Below are 23,120 nucleotides of genomic sequence, written 5' to 3'. Positions count from 1 at the left end.
TCTGCCCTCTGCCCTCGCCTGGGTTGTGGCAGGGGCGTCCTCACGCCAGGCCTAGGAGGGAGGACAGATGCCCACTACCCCACAGACAGCTTTTGGGCTGCTTTGCCTCTGAAGTCTCTTCAGGACGCCATTTGGACAGAGAAGCACCAGCCTGAGGTTCTACCCCGCTCTGTGCCCACTGGCATTGCAACCTTGACAGGGCCTCAGTTTCCCAGTCTCTAAAGGAGAGATGTTCTAGAGTCTCCCACAAGGCAGGAGGGATTCTCAACTCCCTGGTATCATTTAGTTGCCTCTAACTAATCCTGCAAGGTGGGTGACAACACTCCTGCCCACACTTTATGGAGGAGGAAGCTGGTTCAGAGCTGGAAGTGGTTCTTGCAAGGCCGCCAGATGGAGAGTAGGTCCCTGGCCACATGGGACCAGAACCCCAGGCCGCCTGACTCCTGAATCTGGCTATTTCAGCTTCCTGGGCTGCCTCCTGGAAATCTGACCCTGGATTTAGCACCTACCTAACAGTTTCAGGCTGGGGTCCTGCTCCTCTTGGTTCCCTCCCAGGCAACAATATCAGCCTTGTCCCAAGCAGGAGAAAGGGCAATATTATCGCAGAGCGTCCAGCACCTAGAGGCTCTGCCTGCGCTCTGCCTAGCCCCAGCATCAGCGGTGCCTGGCTTCGGTTTCTCTGTCCAGTGAATGGGTGGAAGAGTACTCCTGGAGTGTTTCCCCCTCCTTTCCTCCATCAGAATCTCTCTGTCACACCTGCCTGCTTCAGCCCACCCCCCCAACCCCATCCCACCACTTGCTGTCTCCCCAGCTCCTCCCCTTTCCTGATGACAATCCTACCATGGGTACAGCCCTTCAGAGTTTGCAACAAAATTTTGCCCCATTTTGCAATAGAAGAAACTGAAGCTGAGGAAGATTAAGGGACTTGAGCAAGTCTACACAGCTGCAAAGAGGTGGAGCCAGGTCTTTGACCCCAAGCCCAGGGCTCTTACCACCACAGCACAGTGGTAACCAGGGCTCTGGGTTCAAATCCCAGCTCTCCTGCTTAGCTGTCCAACCTTGAGCAAGTCACTTCACTTCTCTGTAGTTCAGTTTCCTCATCTGTAAAATTGGCTTTGTGAGGATTAAATGCTTCTTTAAAAAAATAAATTTATTTATTTAGTTTTGGCCGCATTGGGTCTTTGTTGCTGTGCGTGGGCTTTCTCTCGTTGTGGCGAGCGGGGGCTACTCTTTTGTTGCGGTGCATGGGCTTCTCACTGCAGTGGCTTTTCTTTGTTGCGGAGCACGGGCTCTAGGCATGCAGGCTTCGGTAGTTGTGGCACGTGGGCTCAGTAGTTGTGGCTTGCAGGCTCTAGAGCGCAGGCTCAGTAGTTGTGGCTCACGGGCTTCGTTGCTCCGCGGCATGTGGGATCTTCCTGGACCAGGGCTCGAACCCGTGTCCCCTGCATTGACAGGCGGATTCTTAACCACTGCGCCACCAGGGAAGTCCCAGGATTAAATCCTTTAACGTACCTCAAGTGCCCAGCCCGAGGTATACAGCAGGTGCTCAACATATGCTTGTCTTTTTTCCTCCTTGCCCTGTAGTCCTGCTTCACATCCTCCACGTGTCTCAAAGTTTGCATTTAGCTTCCAGAGGCAGCTGCATACAGTAGGTACTCAATAAATGCATGCTGGGGTTGAGTAAGAAGCCAGTTGCTGCCGTTCTGTGGGGATTTTGGCAAACGCAACAACTCCCATCCAGTTCACCCTAGGAAGCCTGGGTCGGGGTTGTGCTCAGCTGGCCTCGGTGGCAATAAAGCCATTGATTCTGCACTTGTCCCTTGTTTTTCCTTCTCCCCAGGTCAGCAAGGCACCTGGTCCTTGTTAAGGGCTAATTACTGGCGAAGTGTGGGCCCAGAGTTGCGGCGGCTGCTGAGAAGACAACATTTGGAGGAAAAGAGATTTCTTTTTAGAAATGAAAAAAGAAAGGAGGAGAAGACTTTTGCTTATGAATCAAAAATGTGGGTGGAGCTTTCTACCCACCCCATCTGCCCATCCTTCCCCCTCCCCATCTTCTCCCATGTCCTCCCCTGATCCCCACCCACACAGATTTACCCACCGCTACCAGGAGTCATTGGTCTGTCTGTGGAGCCTCCAGACGGAATTCCTGCCCACAGCTGAGATTCAGGTCAGGATTAGCTTGCAGCCTCCCCCTGCCTGGTTGCTAACTGGGGAGAGAAACACAGGCCTGGAAAAATAATGGCAACCAGCACGGCAGTAATAGCCCACACTGGCTTCTCTGCTGGGGCTTCTCAGTTTACAAAACATTGACCTGGTTTTTTGACAGCCCTGGGGAGTGTGTGTGTTGGGGGACAGTGTTCCCTTTTCACTGATGAGAAAACTGCGGCTCTAGTGGAGAAGGGATGCTGGGGCACCGGCGCACATAGGCCTGGCCTTTGTTCAGCCTATAGCCTAGAACTTGACCCCCCGACTGGTGCTGAGCAGCCTCATGCCAGGAAAACTGGCAGAAAGTTGAGGCCTCCTGTTGCCTGGGAACTGACCCCTGACTTCCTCTTACTGTCTCAGAGCAAAGGCTGTTAGACCAGGCAGTGCCTGCTCCTCAACTGTCCTCTCCCCAGCCTCCTCGGCATGCCCCCACTGAAGCCCCCACCAAATCCCCATCCTGAGTAGAGCCCACCAGGGCCTCTCTAGCATCCTCAGGCCTTCTTCCTCTGCCTTCTGATTTCCTCAAGCCCAACTTTCTCTGGCTTGCGTGGCCGGGTGTCCCTGGTTACCATCCCCAACTGCCCTTGCCTCTGTGGCCGTAGCTCACCTTCCTCCAGGAAGCCCTCGCAGCCTTCCTTCTCACCACTGACCTCCCTTTCCATAGACTCCCTCGAGTACTGATCTCTGTATTCTCCCAGTGCCCCCCAGGGCACATGTAGTTGAGTCAATGCCTCCTGGCCCCCTGGACAGATTTCTTCCCAGCAAATCACTGGACACGGTACCTGGGATAGGGGAGAGGAAGACTCAGAACACACTTGAAGAAGGATGCCCACACCCCAGGGATGAAGGAGGATTCAAATTTTTCTGAAGCTACAGTGACCTGTGGTGTGTGCTGCCTCAGTTTCCCCAAGTGATCGGCCTCTGGGAGAACAGACAACTCTGCCGCTTCTCTGCTGGCAGAGTTCAGCCGGGCGCGCTGGCCAGGCCCTCCTGGTCATTCTTATCCTCATGCCTCTTGGACGAAGAGTACCTGCTCTGGCAGCGGCCGTGGCTCAGTCCTGCCCTTGGCCAGGGCCTGGCATCTGAATGCCTCTGTGTTTTGCACCCTGACCGCCTGGGCCCCACCCAGGGAGCTTGTGGCCAAAGCCAGCTTGCTGGTAAATGGCTGGTGCTTGTGTCCTAGATGGGACAGTGCCTCAGCTCGCGCTATGTCCTAACCTCAGGGAAGTGGCCTTCTGCCATGAAGCATGTAGCACTCAGGCCACTACTGTGCAAGGGGACATGGGCTTTTTGGCCCCGATTCCGTGGCCCTGTAGTCACATGACCAGGAGCTCCACGGTGGTGGGCCCCAGGCCAGGGCCTATGCTAGGAGTGGTCTTGCTCCCACTCGTGGCTGGCGGCATCCGTGGGGCTCCTCCAAGTGCAGGCAGCCAGGATCAGGAGGGATGGGGGCAGCTCTTCCCAACAATTGCACAATTCAGGAGCTGAAATGTTATGTTTGCTGCCCTTGGGAGCTGGCTGTGGGCTGTGGTCGGGTGGCCGGTGGCAGGGCTTTCCCTGGCCAGGGGAAAGCTGTCTTGGGGAGACGGGGGCTGGGGGTGGTAGAGGACCCTCTCAGAGCCTCTGTTCCCGGGAATAGGAAGTCGTCTTGCACACCACGTCCACAAAGGCTGTGGCTTCAGTGGCTATGACCAGCTGGCCGCAGCTGACTCCTCCTGGGGTTGTGCTATTTCTAAATATTGGTTCATGCTGTTACCTCCGCTCTGCTCCACCAATGGACATTCAGCTGGCTGCAGAGAGAGCCTCTGGGAGGGGGAATGAATAGTCCTCGTTTGGAGGGAACATTTGTGAACATACTTGCTCAGGGTCTAACGTGGGACAGGTACTTTGGGGGCTGGGGTGGGGCTCCCAAAAGGAGGGTTAGAAATACCTGCTCAGAACTGGGAATGAGGCTTCAGTGGGCTTTAGGAGACATGGGTCTGAGCTGGCGACTGGGCAGGGCAGTGAAAAGAATGTGGGGTTAGGAGCCAGAAGCCTGGTTCTGCCAAGCCTTTTCTGTGTGGCCTCAGGCAAGTTTCTTCACCTCTAGGCACCTTTTCCCTCATTTGTAAACAGTAGAACCGCCATGGTGCTTGGGTGATGCCTTCCAAAAGAGGTGCTGGGGCTTTATAAACTATGAAGGGCAGTGCCTGGTGGTTATGATGAGGGCACCTGTTGAGGCCAGGGTTGCGTTCTCTGCACGTCTTCCAGGAATCCTTTGAAGGGGAGGCAAGATTGACGACCAAGAGGCAGCTGGAGCAAGCTGGCAGGGCTGTCTTCAGCCGCTTCACCCAAGAACATACAGCTTGAATTTCAGCTCCTATTGGCCCCATTGGCTAGGTGTCCTTGTATAGTGACAAACCTGTGGTAGCCAGCCTCCAAGATGGCCGTCAATGGTCCTCACCTTTGGGCATTCACAACCTTGTGGAGTCACCGCCCACACATTGAATAAGGCTAATCCCAATGGCCAATAGGGCATTGCAGAAATGAAGGAGTATGATTTCCAAGGTCAGGTCACAAGAGACATGGCGGCCTCTGCCTTGCTCTGGGGGAAGCCAGCCACCATGGCCTGAGGACAGTTAAGCAGCCTGTGGAAGGCCCCTGTGGAGAGGAACCGAGACCTTTTGTCAATGATCAGCACCAGCCCACCATTCACATGAGTGAGCCGTCTAGGAAGTGGATGTGCCAGTCCCAGTCACACTTTCAGATGACTGCAGCTCCTACTGACATCTTGACTGCTACTTCTGGAGAGACCTGGAGCCAGATCCATCCAACTAAGCCACTTCTAAACTCCTGGCCCCTAAACTCTTGAAACTGTGTGTGATAATAAATGTGTATTGCTATTTTAAGCTCTTAGGCTTTGAGGATGATTTGTTACACAGCAAGAGATAACTGAAACAGACCTCCACGAATGTAAATTGCAGTCCAGTCAGCCAGACTGGGTCTGTGTCTGGGTTCAGAAAGTAAGACTCTGTTCCCATGAGGAGGAATGATGTTTTCCTTGATCAATCAATGGATCAACTCATTTATTCATTCCACAAACCTTTCTTAAGCACTTACCATATGTCAGGGCACTATGCTGGGGGCTGGAGACACAAGGGTAAGTGACAGAGCCCTGCCTTTGGGAGCTCACAGGCTCCCCAAATGACTTGGTGATTGTTGTATGTGGGGAGTAAGGACAAGGGAGGTGTCCAGGACAAGCCCAGATTTCTGGCTTGGATAGGTGGCAACATCATTCATTGAGATAAATGGGGGACAGGGAGCATCTCATGAGAAAAGCTCTGGGCTTATTGACTTTTAGATGTTTGTGAGAATCTCGAGTGACACTGTGCAGGCTGTCAGATATGGGAGTCTAAACTCCTAAGAAGATCTGAGCCAGAGACATATATATTCGGGAATTGTTGGGGTACAGATAATGGGATTGAAGCAACAAGTGGGGATACTTCCCAGTGAGAGGAGGGTGGTGAAATGGGAGAGGAAGGCCCAGGACTGAACTTTTTAAAAAAAATTTAATAATTATTTATTATTTATGGTTATAGGAAACAAATTTTAAACAAATTTGCATACATGTTTTGTTGCTGTGGTATATGAGAGAGTGATCAATAAAAGACTGCAGGACTGAACTTTGAGACACCAACATTTTTTTTCTTAAAAAATTTTTATTTTAGCATAGTTTCAGACCTAGAGAAAAGTAGCAAGGCCATTACAAATATTTTTCACATACTCTTCACCTAGATGTCCCAATGGTAATGTTTTATCACCTTTAAATTCTTTTCTACGTATATACATATTTTTTGCCTGTAAGAATTTTTTGAGAGTAAGTTGCAGATATAATGCTCCTTTATCCTTAAATACTTCAATGTGTATTTTCTGAGAGCAAGGACCTTCTCTTTCAGAACCCAGATCAGGAAACTAACATTGGTACAATAGTTTTAACTAGCTACAGGTTTTTTTCTGGCTTTGCCAATTTCCCCAGTAATATCCTTGATAGCAAAAGAAACTCCTGGCTCCTACATTGCATTTGAATAGAAACTACATTGAGTTTCTATTAACCTGGAAAAGTTCTTCAGTGTTTCTTTGTCTTTCATGATATTGCCGTTTTTGGCAAGTACAGACCTATTTTATTTTGGAACGTGAATCTTGATTTGAGTTTATCTGGTTTCTTTGCAATTAGATTCAGGTTATGTACCCTTGGTGGGAACACCCCAGAAGTGATCCTGTGTCCTTCTCAGTGCATCCTCTCAGGAGGTACACAGCATCTATCTGTCCCATTGTTGATGATTTGTTTTTTCTTTTTATTCTCTCTTTATTTTGAACCAGTGTGGCTCTCTTTTTTTTTTTTTTAAACATCTTTATTGGGGTATAATTGCTTTACAATGGTGTGTTAGTTTCTGCTTTATAACAAAGTGAATCAGTTATACATATACATATGCTCCCATATGTCCTCCCTCTTGCGTCTCCCTCCCTCCCACTCTCCCTATCCCACCCCTCCAGGCTGTCACAAAGCACCGAGCTAATATCCCTGTGCCTTGCGGCTGCTTCCCCCTAGCTATCTACCTTACTACGTTTGTTAGTGTGTATATGTCCATGACTCTCTCTCGCCCTGTCAAAGCTCACCCTTCCCCCTCCCCATATCCTCAAGTCCGTTCTCCAGTAGGTCTGCGTCTTTATTCCTGTCTTACCCCTAGGTTCTTCATGACATTTTTTTTCCCTTAAATTCCATATATATGTGTTAGCATACGGTATTTGTCTTTTTCTTTCTGACTTACTTCACTCTGTATGACAGACTCTAGGTCTATCCATCTCATTACAAATAGCTCAATTTCATTTCTTTTTAAGGCTGAGTAATATTCCATTGTATATATGTGTTGAACCAGTGTGGCTCTCTTTTTTTAATGTACAAAGAACTCTTTTTAAAAAATTAATTAATTTTTGGCTGTGTTGGGTCTTTGTTGCTGTGTGCAGGCTTTTTCTAGTTGCATCGAGTGGAGGCTACTCTTCATTGTGGTGCGCAGGCTTCTCATTGTGGTGGCTTCTCTAATTGTGGAGCATGGGCTCTAGGCGTGCGGGCTTCAGTAGTTGTGGCACGTGGGCTCAGTAGTTGTGGTGCACGGGCTTAGTTGCTCCATGGCATGTGGGATCTTCGTGGACCAGGGCTTGAACCCGTGTCCCCTGAATTGCCAGGTGGATTCTTAACCAATGTGCCACCAGGGAAGTCCCAATAATGTTAACTTACATCCCTTGGTTGGGGTGGTGCCTGCCAAGATTCTCCCTGTAAAGTTACTGTTTTTCCCTTTGCAATTAATGAGCATATGCCAACACTGAAAGGTCAGGCTGAGGAAGAAGAGCCAGGAAGAAAGCTTGTGAAGGGGCAATGGGAACATGGGAGGAAGACCAGAACATCTTGGAACCAGGAAGAGGTCCTGCAAAAAGGAGGCAGTGGCCGGTCATTGTGGCCCAGTGCTGCTGAAAAGCTGGTCCAGTGAGGGTGAGAGGTGGCTACTGGCAGCATCTTCCACATGCAGGTCACAGTTTAGGTGCAGCGATGGGCTTGAAGCCAGCCTGCAGGGAGTCAGAATGTGAAAGGGAGGTGAGAATGAGACTGTAGGAAAAATGCCTCTTTGGGGAAGTTTGTCTGTGGACTGGGGAGAGGTGTGCGTGGCCAGGAAGATGGTTCTTATTTTTTAAATTTAAAAAAACATTTAAATTATTTTTTTCGATAGCAGTAATTTAAAAAAATTTTTTAATTGAAGTATAGTTGAGTTACAATGTTGTACCAATCTCTGCTGTACAGCAAAGTGACTCAGTTATACATATGTATACATTCTTTTTTTAAATATTCTGTTCCACTATGATTTATCCCAGGATATTGAATATAGTTTCCTGTGTTAGATGGTTCTTAATAGATGGAAGGGATGCAGAGTACGTAGAACATGATAGCAAGGAGCCAGATGAGGCTCCTTTAAAGAAAGGAGAAGGTGACAATGGACAGTGAAATGTTCTTGAGACACAGAGGAGATGGGAGGAGGTCTTGGTGGGTCCTCCTAAGCCCCAGGAGGGAAGTGGGAGCAGGTGACAGCAGATGGAAGCTGCTGGTTTTGACAGCGCAGTACGGAGGGTTTGAGTCCAAGGCCAGTCTGATGTCCTCTGGCCTTGGTGAGCAGGAGGTAGAGCAGGAGGTAGAGCAGGGGCTGCAGGGAGGGCCAGGCACACAGAGGGGAATAAGCCATGTCTGAATGATCTCTGGGGAGAGGGAGAGAGCAAGCTGACCAGCGCGGACATGGGCAACTGGGCGGCATGGACAAAAGTCCAGGGTCTGGGGGTCATGGGTCTACCCCCAGCAGCTTTTAGCTGCCTGGTACAGGAGGGCAAGGCAGACACGGTGACTCAGGGCTGGAATTTACCAGCAAAGAAGTGGGACAAGGAGGGCAGTCTAAAGGATGCGGAGGAGGTGCAGGGTCACCGATGGGACCTCAGTGATAGCAGGCAATCCGTACAGGGCCAGAAATGGAAGGACAGGGAATGGTGCTCCTGGGAGGAGGGTGAGAAGCCCAGGATGTGCTGGGGAGGGTGGCTGAGAGGGAGTGGAGCAGAGGCATTTGGAGATGAGGAGGTCTGGGACCTGGGAGGCCAAGGGGTGGTGGGTGGTCCCTGGGGAGGCCTAAGTCACCGGGGTAATAGCAGGAGTTGGGGGCTGGGGAAGCAGACCATGAGCCAGGGCCACCAGGTCAACACGTCAAGACAGATGGCGCCCCTGAGAGATGAAGCGGGGCACCCTGGATGCTGGAGTCTTGGGGAGATGTGCTCTTGTCAGGGAGGAGACACTGCCTGGGTGGATACCAAGGAAACCAGGGACTTGCTCCACCTTGGGCTCTGAGAGACAGAGCAGCAGTGTTGAAGCTACCCAAAGGCTGTCTCCAGCGGCGAGCTAAGTCTGTTAAAGTTGGAGGGAAGGGAGCCTTTGGAGCAGAAGTGGGGTGGCTTGTGACATTCCGGGGTGTAGAGTGGCTTGGTTTCCCTAAGAGAGCCAGGCACAAGGATGGCAGACAGGAACAGTGTTCGTGTGGGTGTCAGGAAGGCTCCCTGGGTCTGAAATACTTGTAGATCACCACCTTCCCCCCAGCCCAGGAAGGTGAAGAGCCCAGCCCCACATCTGGCCCCTATCAGCATGAGGGGACCATCAGGGCTTGGGCCCAGCAGGCCTGCAGCTTCCTCCAGGAAAAGCTGACAGTGACGGAGGTGAGGAAGAGGCACTGCCTGTGGCCCGAGACCAGCTGAGGCTGGGCCAATCCCAGCCTTGCCCAGCCCTCTGTCTCCAGAAATCAGAGGCTTGGCTGCCGCACGGGTTATGAGAGAGGCACAGGAAAGATCTGCTGCCGCTGGTGGAGGGGGGAGCCCTGCCTTCTGTTCCAAGCCTTTCAGCCCCACAAGGGGTTTCTGGAGCACCCAGCACACCTGGCTGGTCTGCTCTGAGTCCTCGTTGCGCCTGTTGGTTGGAATGAGTTCAGAGCATGGTTTGGTTTCCATTAGATCAGAGGCTAGGATCTAAAGAGAGCTCTGGGGTTTGTGTTCTGGTTCTGTCTCTGCTACTAATGTAATGGGAAACTTTGGGCAAGTCTTTGCCCCTTTCTGGTCTTCAGTTTCCTTATCTGTGTACCGGGGCTGTGACAGACACTCTCTCTAAAGCCAGCGGTCATCTGTTCCCCGAGATGGAAACCCCTCTAGATCAAACCCTCAGTCTGAGCTATGAACTGCTAGGTGCAAGCAGGCCCCAGGGCCCCTGAGCCTCTGGGTTTTTTCGGGGTGAAGGAGTGTCTAGCATTTCCTCAGCCCTGGGGCTCATCCATCAATCATATGGTAGCTGGGTATATTCCCTATCCCTCAATGTTTTCTCTCACACTTCCGCCCCCACAGGGGGTGTTCTTGACCGCAGGCACAGGAAGTAGCTTCTTGAGGCCTCAGCACCACCCTCCCTCCTCCTTTATTTGCTCCCCATTGCCTACCTGAAATGCCAGCAGCAGGCAAGTATTCCTCGAGCTAGATGTGGATCCCTAAAGACACTGTGGAATAGGAGTCTGGGAAGCTATCAGACAGTCACATCTTAGTGTGAAATAATTGGCTTGATACTTTCCCAAGAAAAAACAGACTGTGATAGAAGGGAGGGCATGTCCAGAGCCTGGGAGATAGGTGGGAGGGACAGGGAACAGAGGACCACCCCAGGGGGCTGTGCAGGTGGCAAGAACCCTTCACCCATGACCCGTTCGCTCTTTCAGAAACCTCAGGGCACCCACCAGGAGTGAAGAGCTGGATCTGTCACTCCACTTCTCCATTTTTCTTTCCTGCCCCAAGGTTCTGGGGACCCTCAGGCTACTTAGCCAGGTTGGGAACAGGGACAGGGGGGCTGAGTTCTCAGGGTTCCACAGCTGAGCTGCCAGCGTAGAATTTCTACGCTACAGTTCGGGCGCCACGGCAACTGGAGGAAATAAACAGTCTAAGTTCTGCAGTGATGTCATCCCCAGCTCCAGCCTGCCGAGCCCTGCAGCTGGCTGTACCCCAGACGGCCTCAGCTGCACAAGCAGGAGGACTGTCTTGCTTCCCAGCCTCCACACAGCCTCTGGCATCAGGGAGAGAAAGTGGAAAGAGGGGCTTGGGCAGGGGCCCCTGGAACAGGCCCCACCCAGGCCCAGCTCCTTTCCTGCTGCTTAGGGTCTCTCAGCTGCTGCTACTGCCCTCTGCTTGGCCCCAGACATGAAACTACCCAAGGGCGTCAGGAACCCTGTGTTCTATGGGCAGCAGCCAGAGAAGAAGGTGCAGGTGCCCTCAGGGCAGGAGATAAAGCAGACCCCTGTTGTCCTGGCAACAATTAAAGGTGAGACCTGGGCTTGGGCTCATTTGTCTCTCTGCAGAGCTGCTGAAGGTGTCCTAGCCTTCCAGTCCTGCCTCCTGCAAAGCCCTTGCAGACTCTCCTCAAAGCCACAGAAGATCAGCACTTCCAAGCTAAACTTTGCAGGCGGTATTAGCTGCTGGGAATTTTTTTGGGCGGGGGAGAGGGGAGGAGAGGTGGGAGGAAGGGGTTTGAAGTGAGGCCAGTTTTGGAAAAAGGCTAGGGATTCTGTGGCATCTTTAGCCCAGCTCTAGCTTTCCTCACTTCCCTTGAATCTTACTCTCAACTGAAGGCAGACAAACTAATTCTTACTACATTGTTAATGACCAATGGTTGCTCTATGTGGGAGGTGGCTTAGTATGTGATTAAACGTTTAGGCTCTGTTGGCTGGTGTCTCAGAATTTTCACAATAACGGCTTGTGTGACTTTGGGTAAATTGATATTTCTAAGCCTCAATTTTCTCATCCGTAAGATGGGAAAAACAAGGGTATCTGTCTTACAGAATTGTCGAGAGGCTTAACTGAAATAACCCACAGAAAATGCTCAGCATAGTACTCGGCACAGAATAAGGTCTCAGTTACTTGTAACTCTTACTTTTCTGATTATGCATTGCCTGTCCAAGGGAAATCACATTTTATCTGGGAACCCTTTCCCCAAAGGAAGCACCTCAATGGTGGTCTTTGTCTCAGGGTGACATCAGTGAGAGCAAAGACCTCAGAGTTCTTAAGGCACACTGTATTTGGGGCTTCCCCTGCCTCTGATCTGGCGGGCCCAGGCTGAGGGCCACCCTGTCGGTGCTCACAGGTCCGGGGCCTGCTAAATACCTCCGGCCATCCTGCACGGGCTACGTAGACCATGACGTCTCCATGTTCCGGGAGCCGGCCTACACCCTACACACCCCACACTCGGAGAAGCGTGAGTGCTCACCACACCATCATCCCCGTGGGCGTAGGATTACTATTGTTGGATGTTTGGGGCTGTGGTGAGGGGTGAGGAGTCATGATCTGTAGCCAGAGGCCTGGGAACCCAGGCCTGTCCTGAGTGGGACACCCACGTGGCCTGCTGGTCCACAAGGAAGCCGGCAGGGGTGCGAGGTGACCCATCCCTCTGAAGGCAACTCTGGGCATTTCCCAACTGGACCTCCTGAGGGAGCTTCGAAGGGACCTGTTGCATCCAGCTGGAAGGGTCTCCCTTCTGTGTGGTCTTTGGCTGAGGCCCTTCCACTCTGGCTGCCATGGGTTCAACTGCCATAGCAGCTGGGCAGGAATAGCTGGTGAGTGGAGGGAAAGTGGTGGTGGGGGGTGGCCTCAAAGCTTCCCAGGTGGCTTAGAACCCCCTGGAAGGTGGGGAGCAGAGGGCCATCAAAGAGCTGGGGATGACAGCCAAGGCCAGTGAGAGGAGAAGGTGGGCAGGGGCATGTATCTGGGGGTCTGAGACCTCGGCCCCTCCCAGAGGTGACACACCCTCCTCAGCAGGGGAACCCCCTTTCCAGGGCTGGGTCCCTTCTTCATACTAACAGTAGCCACTATGCCTATTTATTATCCCCTTGGCACCAATCCCCGGCGGGGTGGGGGCTGACCAAACTCCTGCGCAGCTGTTATTTTATCTGTTCCTCTGAACAAGTTCATGTGTTAAAAGCCCCATTTTACGGATGAGGAAATCAAGGCTCCCGAAACATTCAAGAGCCCGAGGAACTGGAAAGGAGCCTTCGATCCTTTTTGGGGGAGGGGGATCTTGCCTGGAGGCAGGCCAGACTCACCCTGGGGCGGCCTCTGGGGCTGACTGGGCCTTTCCTTGGCTGCCTTGTAGGGATCATGGACATATGCAGCCCTGGGCCTTGCTATTTCTTGGATCCTAAAATAACTCGGTTTGGAATGTCCAGCTGCCCTCAGGTTCCCATGGCAGAGCGCATCTCTAACCTGCGTAAGATGGGCCGGGAGAGGGAGGTCGGTGTTGGGAGGCTGGGGGATGGGGGTCCATGCTTGGGACAGGAGCAGGGGCAAAGGGGTGTTGACTCCCTTCGCCAGGTGTGTCTGCGGATTTTGGCCTCTCCCTGCAATGTCATATCAAGACACTGATGTCACAGTGTCTGTGTCACAGTACTTAATGTCTTGAGGCCAACGTTATGCATGTATGTTGCAGGGTGATGTTATGATAAAAATATCAAAGGGCTCATGTCACGGTAGCAATATTGTCATGCTACTGAGTTCACGGACTGTAGTGATTTCAGGATGTTTTCTTGGTGCTGTCACAGGGACAATGACAGCCCAAGGGTGATGTTCTTATGATACCTGGGGTTTTTATTTTATGAAAAGAGTGTCACAATCCTGATATCAGGATGGCCGAAGTCCCTCCCCACCTCCATCCCTTAGTCCCACACAGGGGCGGTGATATTCCTGCCCTATGCTAAGGTGGTTCTAGAGAAGTCATAACAGGCTAACCAAGACCTCAGCTCCTTCCCTAGACCCGTTAGTTGGACACCAGGAGATGTGGCCTGGCTCCTGCCCTGAGACCCCTCCCCTTCATTCATCCACTTTCAGGCCTGAGCCCCACCCTGGCCTCCTGCCATTACCACCTGGAGAAGACCCACCCGCCTGGGGAGCGCAGGGCTCCCAAGTACACCTTTGGCTACCGGTGCCCATACAGAGTGATGGACCCCAACCCGGGCCCCAACCAGTACCAGCTGCCACTCCTGCTGGGGCCCAACCTGCCCGCCAACAGAGCTGCTCCTTGCTACAGCCTGAGCCCCTTGCACAAGAACTGGTTCTACAAGGAGGATGTGGCAGGAGGCCCTGGACCTGCCATGCACGCCCGGCCTGAGCCGTCTGTCTACAAGAACCGCAGCCCCATGTACAGCATGGCCAGGCGCTTTGCCTACCCGCTGGACCACACACCTCGGCCCGGCCCCGGCTCCCATGACATCCAGCAGGTCACGGTGCACAAGTCCCGCATGCCCGCTTTCACCATGGGCATCAAGCACTCGCCCCACCTGTGCCCACTGGTTGTTGACATTCATGACTGAGGCCCCTCCTGGTGCACTCACCGCCCCCCGTCCCCAGAAGTTATGTTTCTATACCAAATCGAGCAACTTAGCAAGGTTTTAAGTAGCAGAGCTGATGCCTGCTGTGTCCAGCACATAGAAGGCATTAGATAAATATTTTCATTTATCCCTTCGTTTTGCAAACACTCACAGTGGCTTTCTTTGGGCCCTGATGAGGGGCTGGGGATACTGGCAGTGTAGTAGGAGTCCCTGTCTGGGGGATGTTCTGCTGTGGCTCACCAGATGTCCTCCAAGGAGCCCTGGGCAGAGGCGCCGGGGAGCTGAGTTCTAGGCCTACCTCTGCCACTAATGTGCTCTGTGGACTTGTGCAGCTCCCTCACCTCTCTGGGCCTCTGTGAGGGGGGACGGTGGACCTGGAGGATGTCCAAGTTCCCTCCAGCTTCCGAACTGTTTGATTCTGATCCCTGACGGTGGTCAGCCCCCAAGAGAGGAGCAGGGCAAGTGGAGCAGGAGGGAGGAGCCATTCTGGCTGGGCTGGGGGGACAGGGCAGTTTTCCTGCGGGAAGAACCCAAGAGGACAAGCAGAGACAGTGTGTAGGAGGGAGGGTATTCTTGGTGGAGGTATAGATGAGAGGGAAGGTGTGCAGGTGGGACCGAAGTGTACAGGGGCAGGGAACCGGGGGAGGCTCAGAGGGCAGGCGCCTGGGCTGTAGCTGGGCAGGAATAGCTGGTGAGTGGGGCTAGATAAGACGTGGTCTTTTCAGAATTCCTTGGGCAGTGAGAGAAAGTTGGACAAGATGGGCAGAGCCTGGAAGCTAGCGATCAGCCTAGGGAATAGGCAAAGCGCAGGGGGGCTGCTGGGAGGAGGGTCTGCATGTCACATGCTGTCTTTGGAGATTTGCCTGTGTGTCCCCTACCTCAACGGCCTAGCCGTCAGGGGCCCCGTGGAGGAGGAGAGGAGGAGACATGAACCAGCCAGGAGGGGGCAGTATCGCCTCACTCATGAGTACAGGCGGTTCCCGCAGCCCCTACCTCTTCTGGCTTCGCCGCCGCTTTTGGACAGACTGGTGCCAGCTCTCCTGCCGGTGTCTGGGGAGGCTGGGGTCTCAGGGTCTGGTAGTCATCTTTCCTTAATTCTTGGTATCCAGATTCCCTGTTCCGACTTGTCCCCAGCCCTAGGACCAGCCCCTCTCCCAGCTCCCCCCGTCACAGGAGATGTGGGGAGGAATTCCACACCTGCTCTGCAGCCTGCGGAAGTGGGGAAGGGAGGGCAGGAACTGTGGAGGGAGAGGGGCTTAGGGAAGGAGGAGTGGAGGCTGAATGTCCCCCAGGCCTGATGGCTCAGGCAGAAGCACGTCCTTCTGCAGCCACTCTCCCCAAAGCACAGGGAGGCAGGAGGAAAGGGCCACTAGGAACAAATGTCTGGTGGCTCATCATTGCGAATTTGAGCAATATTCAGGTTTTAATTGAAAATGAAAATGGTATTGAAGAACTAATTTCAGATAGAAAGGAGCAGAGAATATCTTTGGAATATCAAAAAGAAACAAACAACTGAATATTTAAAAAAGGGGCTTGTAGAAAACCCCACTGGGGTCATACCTGACTCTGGGCCTGAAATTTCCTCCCCCTCCCGCCCCAGCCCCCATGCCTGGGATATTGTGTCTGTCCTGTCCTCCCCACTTGTCCACAGGGCTGGTCTGGGCAGGCTCGAGAGACAGCAAGTGAGCTTGGGGACCCATCTGTCTTGCAGCAGATTGGAAAGATGTCATTTTGCTGACAATGCCATTTATCACGGCGGCTGCAAAAATTAGGGAAGCTTGGGCTGAAAATGTTGTGTAGGGGTGGAGGTTGGCAGGTGGCAGTGGCTGATGCTCTCTTGTGTCACCAGGTCAGGGAAGCTACAGGCCAACCGCTGAGTAGGGGTTTTCTGATTTAGCGTTCAGCCCATCCCAAGGCCCTCCATTAAAAAGAGAAGAAAACTGAGGCCCAGAGGCAGGGAAACAGCTTTGGCTCTATGACAAATTAATAGCCTGTCTCTAAATAAAAGTCCAGGCTCAGTTTGTGATCAGGGTTAGGGCTCAATCAATGTGTGACAGGGTCAGGGTTCAATGTGTGACAGGGTCAGGGTTCAATGTGTGACAGGGTCAGGGTTCAATGTGTGACAGGGTCAGGGTTCAATGTGTGACCAGGTTTGGCAGTGTGGTTAGAGTGAGGGCTCAGTCTGGGGTGAGACCCTTGACTTACATTAGGACTAAATCCTAGTTTTTGCCTCCATGGCTCAGTCTGTGACAGACCTTCAGCCTGGCCCCAGCTGCCACCAGTTATGGGCAGGGGCTGGGTATTAGCCCTAGAGCTAGAACTAACCCTTGGCTTGAGGTCCCAAGGGAAGGAGAGGAGGCTGGAGGATTCAGTATGAATCTTTGGGGGATGAAGATGTTTGGAAGAGAGATGGCCCCGCCAAGAAAGGGATGTGGCCTCCAGAGAAGATAAATGGGGCCTCCCTTGTGCCTCAGCTCACGAAGTGACAGGGTCATTTAGCTTGAGACAGACCTTTGGACGAAGCAGTCCCCATCTGTTGGCCTTGCCTCTCCTGTGGTGGTGACCATGTAGATGACTTGGAGAAGGTCAGTGGGCATGGCGTCTCAGGCCTGGCCGGGTGATGACCCTGCCCCTTCTGAACAAATTGGGGGCCACGCTTGACCTGGCAGGAAGCCCTGGTCTGATTCTTGTAGGACTTAAGCCTGTGCCCTCAGGTACTTAGGTCCCAGAGCCTGGCACATGATCACACAGACACAATCATTCGTTCGTTCAACAAACATTTGCTAAGCTCCCGCCCTATGCCAGGCTCTGGCTGTGCCTCGGAGTCCCAGCTGCGCCCTCCAGGAATTCAGAGCGTGGCTTCGTGGGAGGAGGAGAAGCAGCGCTCTCCAAGCGGGGGCAGACATAGGAGGGTGGGTGAGGGTCAGTGCATGGCAGGGCACCTACCAGCGCTTCCGCCCTCCTTTCCCAGGGCCAGGGGGAGGCCTGGCCACCGTGGGTCACCCCTGCCAGGGCTTGATGGTAAAACTGAAGTCACATAACCCTCCTGGACACTGGCCGGGGTGGACGATAGGTCGCCGTCATTCTGTTGTTGCTGGAGGGACTCTGAGGGCCAGCTGTCACTCTGGCTCCCAGGGCTGGGGGGATGATGGCCCTGGGCCAGGGGCAAAAGAGGGACCCTGCCTGCGGGGACACACTGCCACACCACACACAGGCTCACAGGTAGGGGTTGTGCACAAACACATGTCCTTTACCCACACACGCATGGAGACAGGACACAGAGGCTCCTGACAGCACTGCTCACACGTGCACGCGCAGGCACGCGCGTCCTACTCCACACACACCCTGACACCAAACCCACTCAAACACGGGCCTTGAATTACATTCCCAGGGAAAGGCATAGACACAGACACACGCATACTCCACGCACATTTACTACCACACACACCCCTCTCTCCAGGTGCCTCCTTATCTCACGTACGTACTCATGTCCCCCCAGGGTCCTTTGCAGAGCCCACTGCCCTGGAGATTCAGAGTAGATAAACCGTGAGAACCCTCCCCTCCCCGACACCGTGCAGAGGGAGTGGAGTGGGGGGGGGGCCTTCGGGAAGGGAGCTCAGCAGGGTCTCTGTGCTCAGGATGGAGCTGGGGCATGATTCCCCATCCCGGGAGCAGAGGAACTGCTGGCTGGCTCTCAACCCTCCAGGCTGGGGTCCCACCTCTGGATGGGGCGCATGTGGTTGTGAGCCCTCGCTGACCAAGCCAGACCCCTTCTCCCTGCCCCCAGCACTCCGAGACCCCACTCCAGGGGCTGCCCAGGGACAGGAGGACTCGAATAGGAGCTCCTGCCGCCCGGCTCTCCTGGGATCCCCGGTGGGGTCAGAAGCTGCCTTGCCAGCCTCCCTGTAGGGGAACAGTCTGCCACTGACCTGCTCCTTCTGGCTTCTCCTCTCTCCTCTCTGAGTCCACATTCTCCCATCTGACTCTTCTCCTCTCTAAGTCTTTCTGCCTCCCTCTGGTTCTCGTCTCTCTCTCCCTCTTGCTCCCCATGTCCCTCTGCCTAGTTTATCCTCTACAATAAAGATCGACATTTTTCAATTAACCCCCCAAATAACAGAATGGCTCTTGGAGGCCTGGACAAGAGGAGGATTGTGTGTGCGCGTGTGCATGTGGCCCATGGGTGGGGCTGGGGACACCCATGGCCCCACTGTCCTTTGTTTGCTCTTTCTCTTCCGGAGTCTTCCTTTTTTCCTGGGAGAGTGGAAGCGCGTTCCCTTCAGGGGAGGAAGGGAGACAAAAGAGAGAAATAAAAAACTGTCATGGTCTTCTTGTAAACACAGTGTATGGTGCAGAGCGGGGGCTCAGCAGGAGACAGGGGCTGAGGGAGAGGCAGGGACAGGGAAAAGTGGGGCTGAGAGACACGGGGAGAAAAGGTGAGCAGGTGGGAAGGAGCCACTACCTCAGGGCCTGGGTGGGTGTGGGCTGCCAAGGGTCGGGGTGGGGGGGGAGGAAATGGGTTGATCCGGGATGGTGGAAGGGACTGGAAGAAGCTAGACCCTTATACTGAGTGCCAGACAGGGCCAGGAGGGAGAGGGCCTCCAGGCAGCTATTCTCTGAACATCCACCCCATGCTAGCTCTGGGGACACCAAGGTGAGTAAGATAGACACGTGTCTGCTCTCGTGGAGTGTAAAATATACCGGAAACAAAGCAGTGGCTTCGTGTGTTCAGCACTTGCCATGTGCCAGACGCCTACATAAGCCAAGGATCAGAGAGGGTGGGGAACCTGCCTAGTGATGCACAGCTAGGGGTGGGGGAACCAGGATTCCAGCCCAAGTCTACCTGACTCCAGTCCTCCCTTCACACAGCCTCAGCTAGGGGGCTGGCTGTGGGGGGCTGGGAAAAAGGGTTAGAGATTTGGCTCTGCCATGTCTGATGTGTGACCTTGAACAAGGCCTCCCCTCTTCTGGTCTCAGTTTCCCCATCTGAAAAGTAGAGAATGCTGGCTGCACTGCAGGGCTGTGGGGAGAAGCAGATGTCTGGATATGGGTGATCACTCAGCTCTGGTTCCCTGGAGAGCCAGCTGATGGTGTGGGGGAGCAAAGAACATCTGGTGCTGGGCGAGGGACTGACCAACAGCAGCTGCAGGGAGGCTGGCTTCCAGATGCGCTCTCTTCTTCCACTCAGTGGTAAAACTTAGGTATTGCATGGGATGGGTCTAGATGGGCTTGCATAAAGGTCAGAGCTGGAAGATGCCTGTAGAGTGTGTTCTCCGGTCCTCTCTGGCCCTGTTTTGCAGATGCCTCGAGAGGGGAGGGACTTGACCCTGATCACTCAGAGAAGCAGCTCGGGCTGGGGCTGGGCTTGGCTTCCAGGGCAGGGCGCTTCCCCTCAGCCATGTGGTGTTCAGGAAGTCCCCAAGTGGCCTCAGAGCAAGAGAGGTAGAGCTCCGCGTCCTCTGCTTGAAGTCACCTCTTCCAGGGACCCTTCCAGGATTTCCCCCAGCAAGAAATGGCCTCAGTCCTGCCCTGCAGCCCCACATACATCTTCTCCTTTTCCTCCTGCTCCAGCTGCCCTAAACTACCCTATCCCATCCCCTAGCAAATCAGGGAGTGGGGCCCTTTGAGACATCAGGAATGCAGGAGGACAATCTCCACCACCTAGTGAGCACTGCCAGGGTCCCAGCTCTGTCTTGTATTGTATCACTTGAACCTCATAATGACCCCAGGAGGTCAGGATTATTTTTGAGCCCCATTTTTCAGGTGAGGAAACAGGCACAGAGAAGTGGTGACTTTCAGATCCTAAGTGACAGAGGAGAAATTCAAACCCAGGTCCGTCAGCTCTCTGGAGAGGAGGCGTCCTCATCTGGAGATGAAAACTATCTGTGTGACTGTGTGACAATCAGCCGTGACCAGACATGGGCACGACGGGTCCAGGGTCTTGGGCGTTCAGGTCTCAGCCACACCACTGTTCTGCTGTGTGACTTTGGGCAAGGCCCAGCCCTCTCTGGACTTCTGGTTCCTCATCTGTGAAGTGTGTGTGTGTGTGTGTGTGTGTGTGTGTGTGTGTGTGCTGGATTCCCTCAGTGATTCATTCTGGAATTTGGCATTTTAGCCTTGGGATCCGGGATGGATCTGTTTTGAAGGGCACTGGGAAGGGATGAGCAAGTGGCAGGTCTGGGAGGGTGGAGCTCTGGCCCAGGAGTTGGGATCCTTGGGCGCACCTCCTGTTTGGGTGTCAGCGCGTGGGGCTGGGGGGATCGTGGGAAGGCGTGGGCTGTAAGGGAAGGAGAAGGGACCAGATCGAGGACAGGTATGGGGTGAGGGACTGGCCCTTGGGCCTGGGAAACTTTCCCTCTGCTGCCTAACACAGAGGGGAGTTTTTCTTGGCAGGAAACATCCTCATCAATCAGCAGCAATGGGGGGCGATGGGGGCTGACAGGCGGCCACTCCCTGCAGGCCAGGCTTGAGGCAGACTCATAAATCCCGCTGGAAGCTGGGCTGTAAATTCCTGGGATTCACACTCGGCCACTTGGAGGACAGAGGCATTGGGGCTGTGGGACAGGCTGCTCCTCCCTGGGCAGCACAGGTGGAATAGCTCATTTACCGGCCTGGGGGGCTCAGACAGCCTCCCCTCCAGGCTCTATGGGAGATGCGGCTGCCGACTCTGCGTGACACGTCAGGCCCAGCCTGAGCCCTCTCTGTCCAGACCCCGCATACCTCTGCCTTCGGTCTCAGCCATTCCTGTGTCCCGGCCTGATCTGGCCTGAATCACACCAAGGGGTCACATGTGTGGACACTTTCTGTGTCCTCTGAGTTCTCATGGGGGCCTGTGCCAGGAGGGACCACCCCACTTACTGCATAGCAGCTTCTCCTGCCGCTCCTCATGATGGTCTGTCTTGGTGATGATGAGGATAAGGTGGGAACCGGGGCCCAATCTGTGTATTTCTCATTCTCGGGGGTCTGGGGTCCTAAATCCACTGCCTCTCAGAGAGGGAAGGGCCTCAGAGATGCTCTGGCCCAGGGCCACAGTCATTTGTCAGCTTCCACCAGGACTTTGTCATACTCAGATGCTAGCCTTTCCCCTCATTTACTTAATATTTTTCTTTAAACTGGCTCACTTTTAAAATTTAAATGTGTTGGGGCTTCCCTGGTGGTGCGGTGGTTGAGAATCTGCCTGCCAGTGCAGGGGACACGGGTTTGAGCCCTGGTCTGGAAGGATCCCACATGCCGCGGAGCAACTAGTCCTGTGAGCCACAACTACTGAGCCTGCGCGTCTGGAGCCTGTGCTCCGCAACACGAGAGGCTGTGATAGTGAGAGGCCCGCGCACCACGATGAAGAGTGGCCCCCGCTTGCCACAACTAGAGCAAGCCCTCGCACAGAAACGAAGACCCAACACAGCAAAAATAAATTAATTAATAAACTCCTACCCCCAACATTTTCTTTAAAAAAAAAAATTTAAATGTGTTAAGCCTTGTCTTAAGCAATGTTTGTGAAGTCAGGGGTCTGATGTGCTAGTTAAATACACACAAACACACACACACACACATGAGAGTATATACATGAAAATAAATACATAGTTAAAATAGCAGATGCCCATCTCTGTGTATTATCTAAAATAGTCTTATATCTCACCAACGATGCATGCACCATTCTTTGAGAACAGTGGCTCTAGTCTTCTTCCCCTATTTTACAGACAAGAAAACCAAGAGCCAGAGAGGTATGGGCACTTGCCCAAGGTCACACAGCACTGGGATTATCAGCCAGACAAGCTGACTCTCGCCTGGTGCTTATTTTACAGGAGCATGCTCATTGTTTGCAGATGCCTCGAGAGGGGAGGGGCTTGTCAAGTGTTTGTGATGGGACTGGTCAGGGTGCGTAGGCTTTCCTTTCTCCAGGAGCACATTTGGATTTCCAGAAGCCTTTTGGAGACCAGGTCCTGACACAGAGGAGTACGCTGAAAGGTGGGCTTCCTGGCAGCAGGAAGGCAGGCAGGCGGGCATTCTGGGTCCCCTGGTGGGATCAGGCACTGGCCTTCCTCTCTGTCTGCCCTTCTTCTTGGTGCCCAGGGCTCCTGCAGTGTCTTAAGACTGGTGGGGAGGTGGGGAAAGGGATCCCAGGGGAGGGAGAGAGCAGGGCTCCTGCAGCAGCTCTTCCCAGGGGAGCTGCTTACTGAGACGATAATGAGTGGCACCAGCTCCCAGGCTGGCAAGGAAGGTGGCCTCATTAGCGAGCGTCTTCCCCTCCACCACCTCCCCCTTCCTAACTTCGGGCTTCTGCCACCTGTACTGCCACTGCTGCCACCATCATCGCTCCGGAGATGCGGCAAGATGGCTTTTGCTGGGGACAAGGCTGCCGGCTCCCGGGGAGCCAGGAAGGAGATGTGAGTGCAAGGCAGTCAGGGTGTATGGGTGTGTGTACACCGCACACACACGGCCCATGTGCTCTCCCCAACATGCTCATGCACCAGTGCATGCATACTGTTAGATGTGCACATATAGGTTTATGCACACACACACACACACAGAGAACACAGAGACATATATATTTACATCCAAACAGACTTGCATGGTAATGAGGTCTACCCAGACTCACAGTACAAGCACAGAGACTCAGTAGAGACCTGTCCACACACAGAGTGAACCTGAATGTGAAGACATACGATGCACACGTGTGCATGCCCACTCAGGGTGTAGACACACGGCCACACCAAGATACTCGTATGCGTATTTACAACAACATCCTGACGTGTCTCCACATTCAGGAGCGCATATGGAGTTGTACACAGTCTTGTACATGTTGATGAGCCAGCAGACGGGACATGCACTTTTGTGCGCAGGGACAGCTATGTGCACACATACATGTTACAGAGTGCACAAGTGGTATGTTTTTCTTGGAATCTAACAAGGCCTGAAGTGCTGGGACTGGTTAATTCCCTGGGGGAAGTGAGCAGA

At 53.5% G+C, this 23,120-nt stretch overlaps 1 protein-coding gene across 2 annotated transcripts in view; it reads left to right on the top strand.

The window, feature by feature from the left end:
* Positions 1-8,180: 8,180 nt before the first annotated feature.
* Positions 8,181-23,120, top strand: part of CIMAP1C (ciliary microtubule associated protein 1C) — a 28,395-nt gene continuing 13,455 nt past the window's right edge. The window contains exons 1-4 of one of the 2 annotated variants that reach the window (XM_089906971.1): positions 8,181-11,113; positions 11,933-12,043; positions 12,938-13,051; positions 13,669-14,071. In XM_089906971.1, coding sequence (XP_089763097.1) covers positions 10,993-11,113; positions 11,933-12,043; positions 12,938-13,051; positions 13,669-14,071 — 749 coding nt within the window. In that variant the 5' untranslated portion in view covers positions 8,181-10,992. Of the gene's footprint in view, positions 11,114-11,932; positions 12,044-12,937; positions 13,052-13,668; positions 21,993-23,120 lie in introns of those variants that run through there. The other variant, XM_022580092.2, reaches the window with a different exon arrangement.

This window comes from Delphinapterus leucas, chromosome 2 (assembly GCF_059928025.1).
Source record: "Delphinapterus leucas isolate spDelLeu-1000000601 "Yukka" chromosome 2, BTC_Dleu_Yukka2, whole genome shotgun sequence".
Lineage (NCBI taxonomy): Eukaryota > Metazoa > Chordata > Mammalia > Artiodactyla > Monodontidae > Delphinapterus > Delphinapterus leucas.
This window is presented reverse-complemented; position numbering and strand designations above follow the sequence as displayed.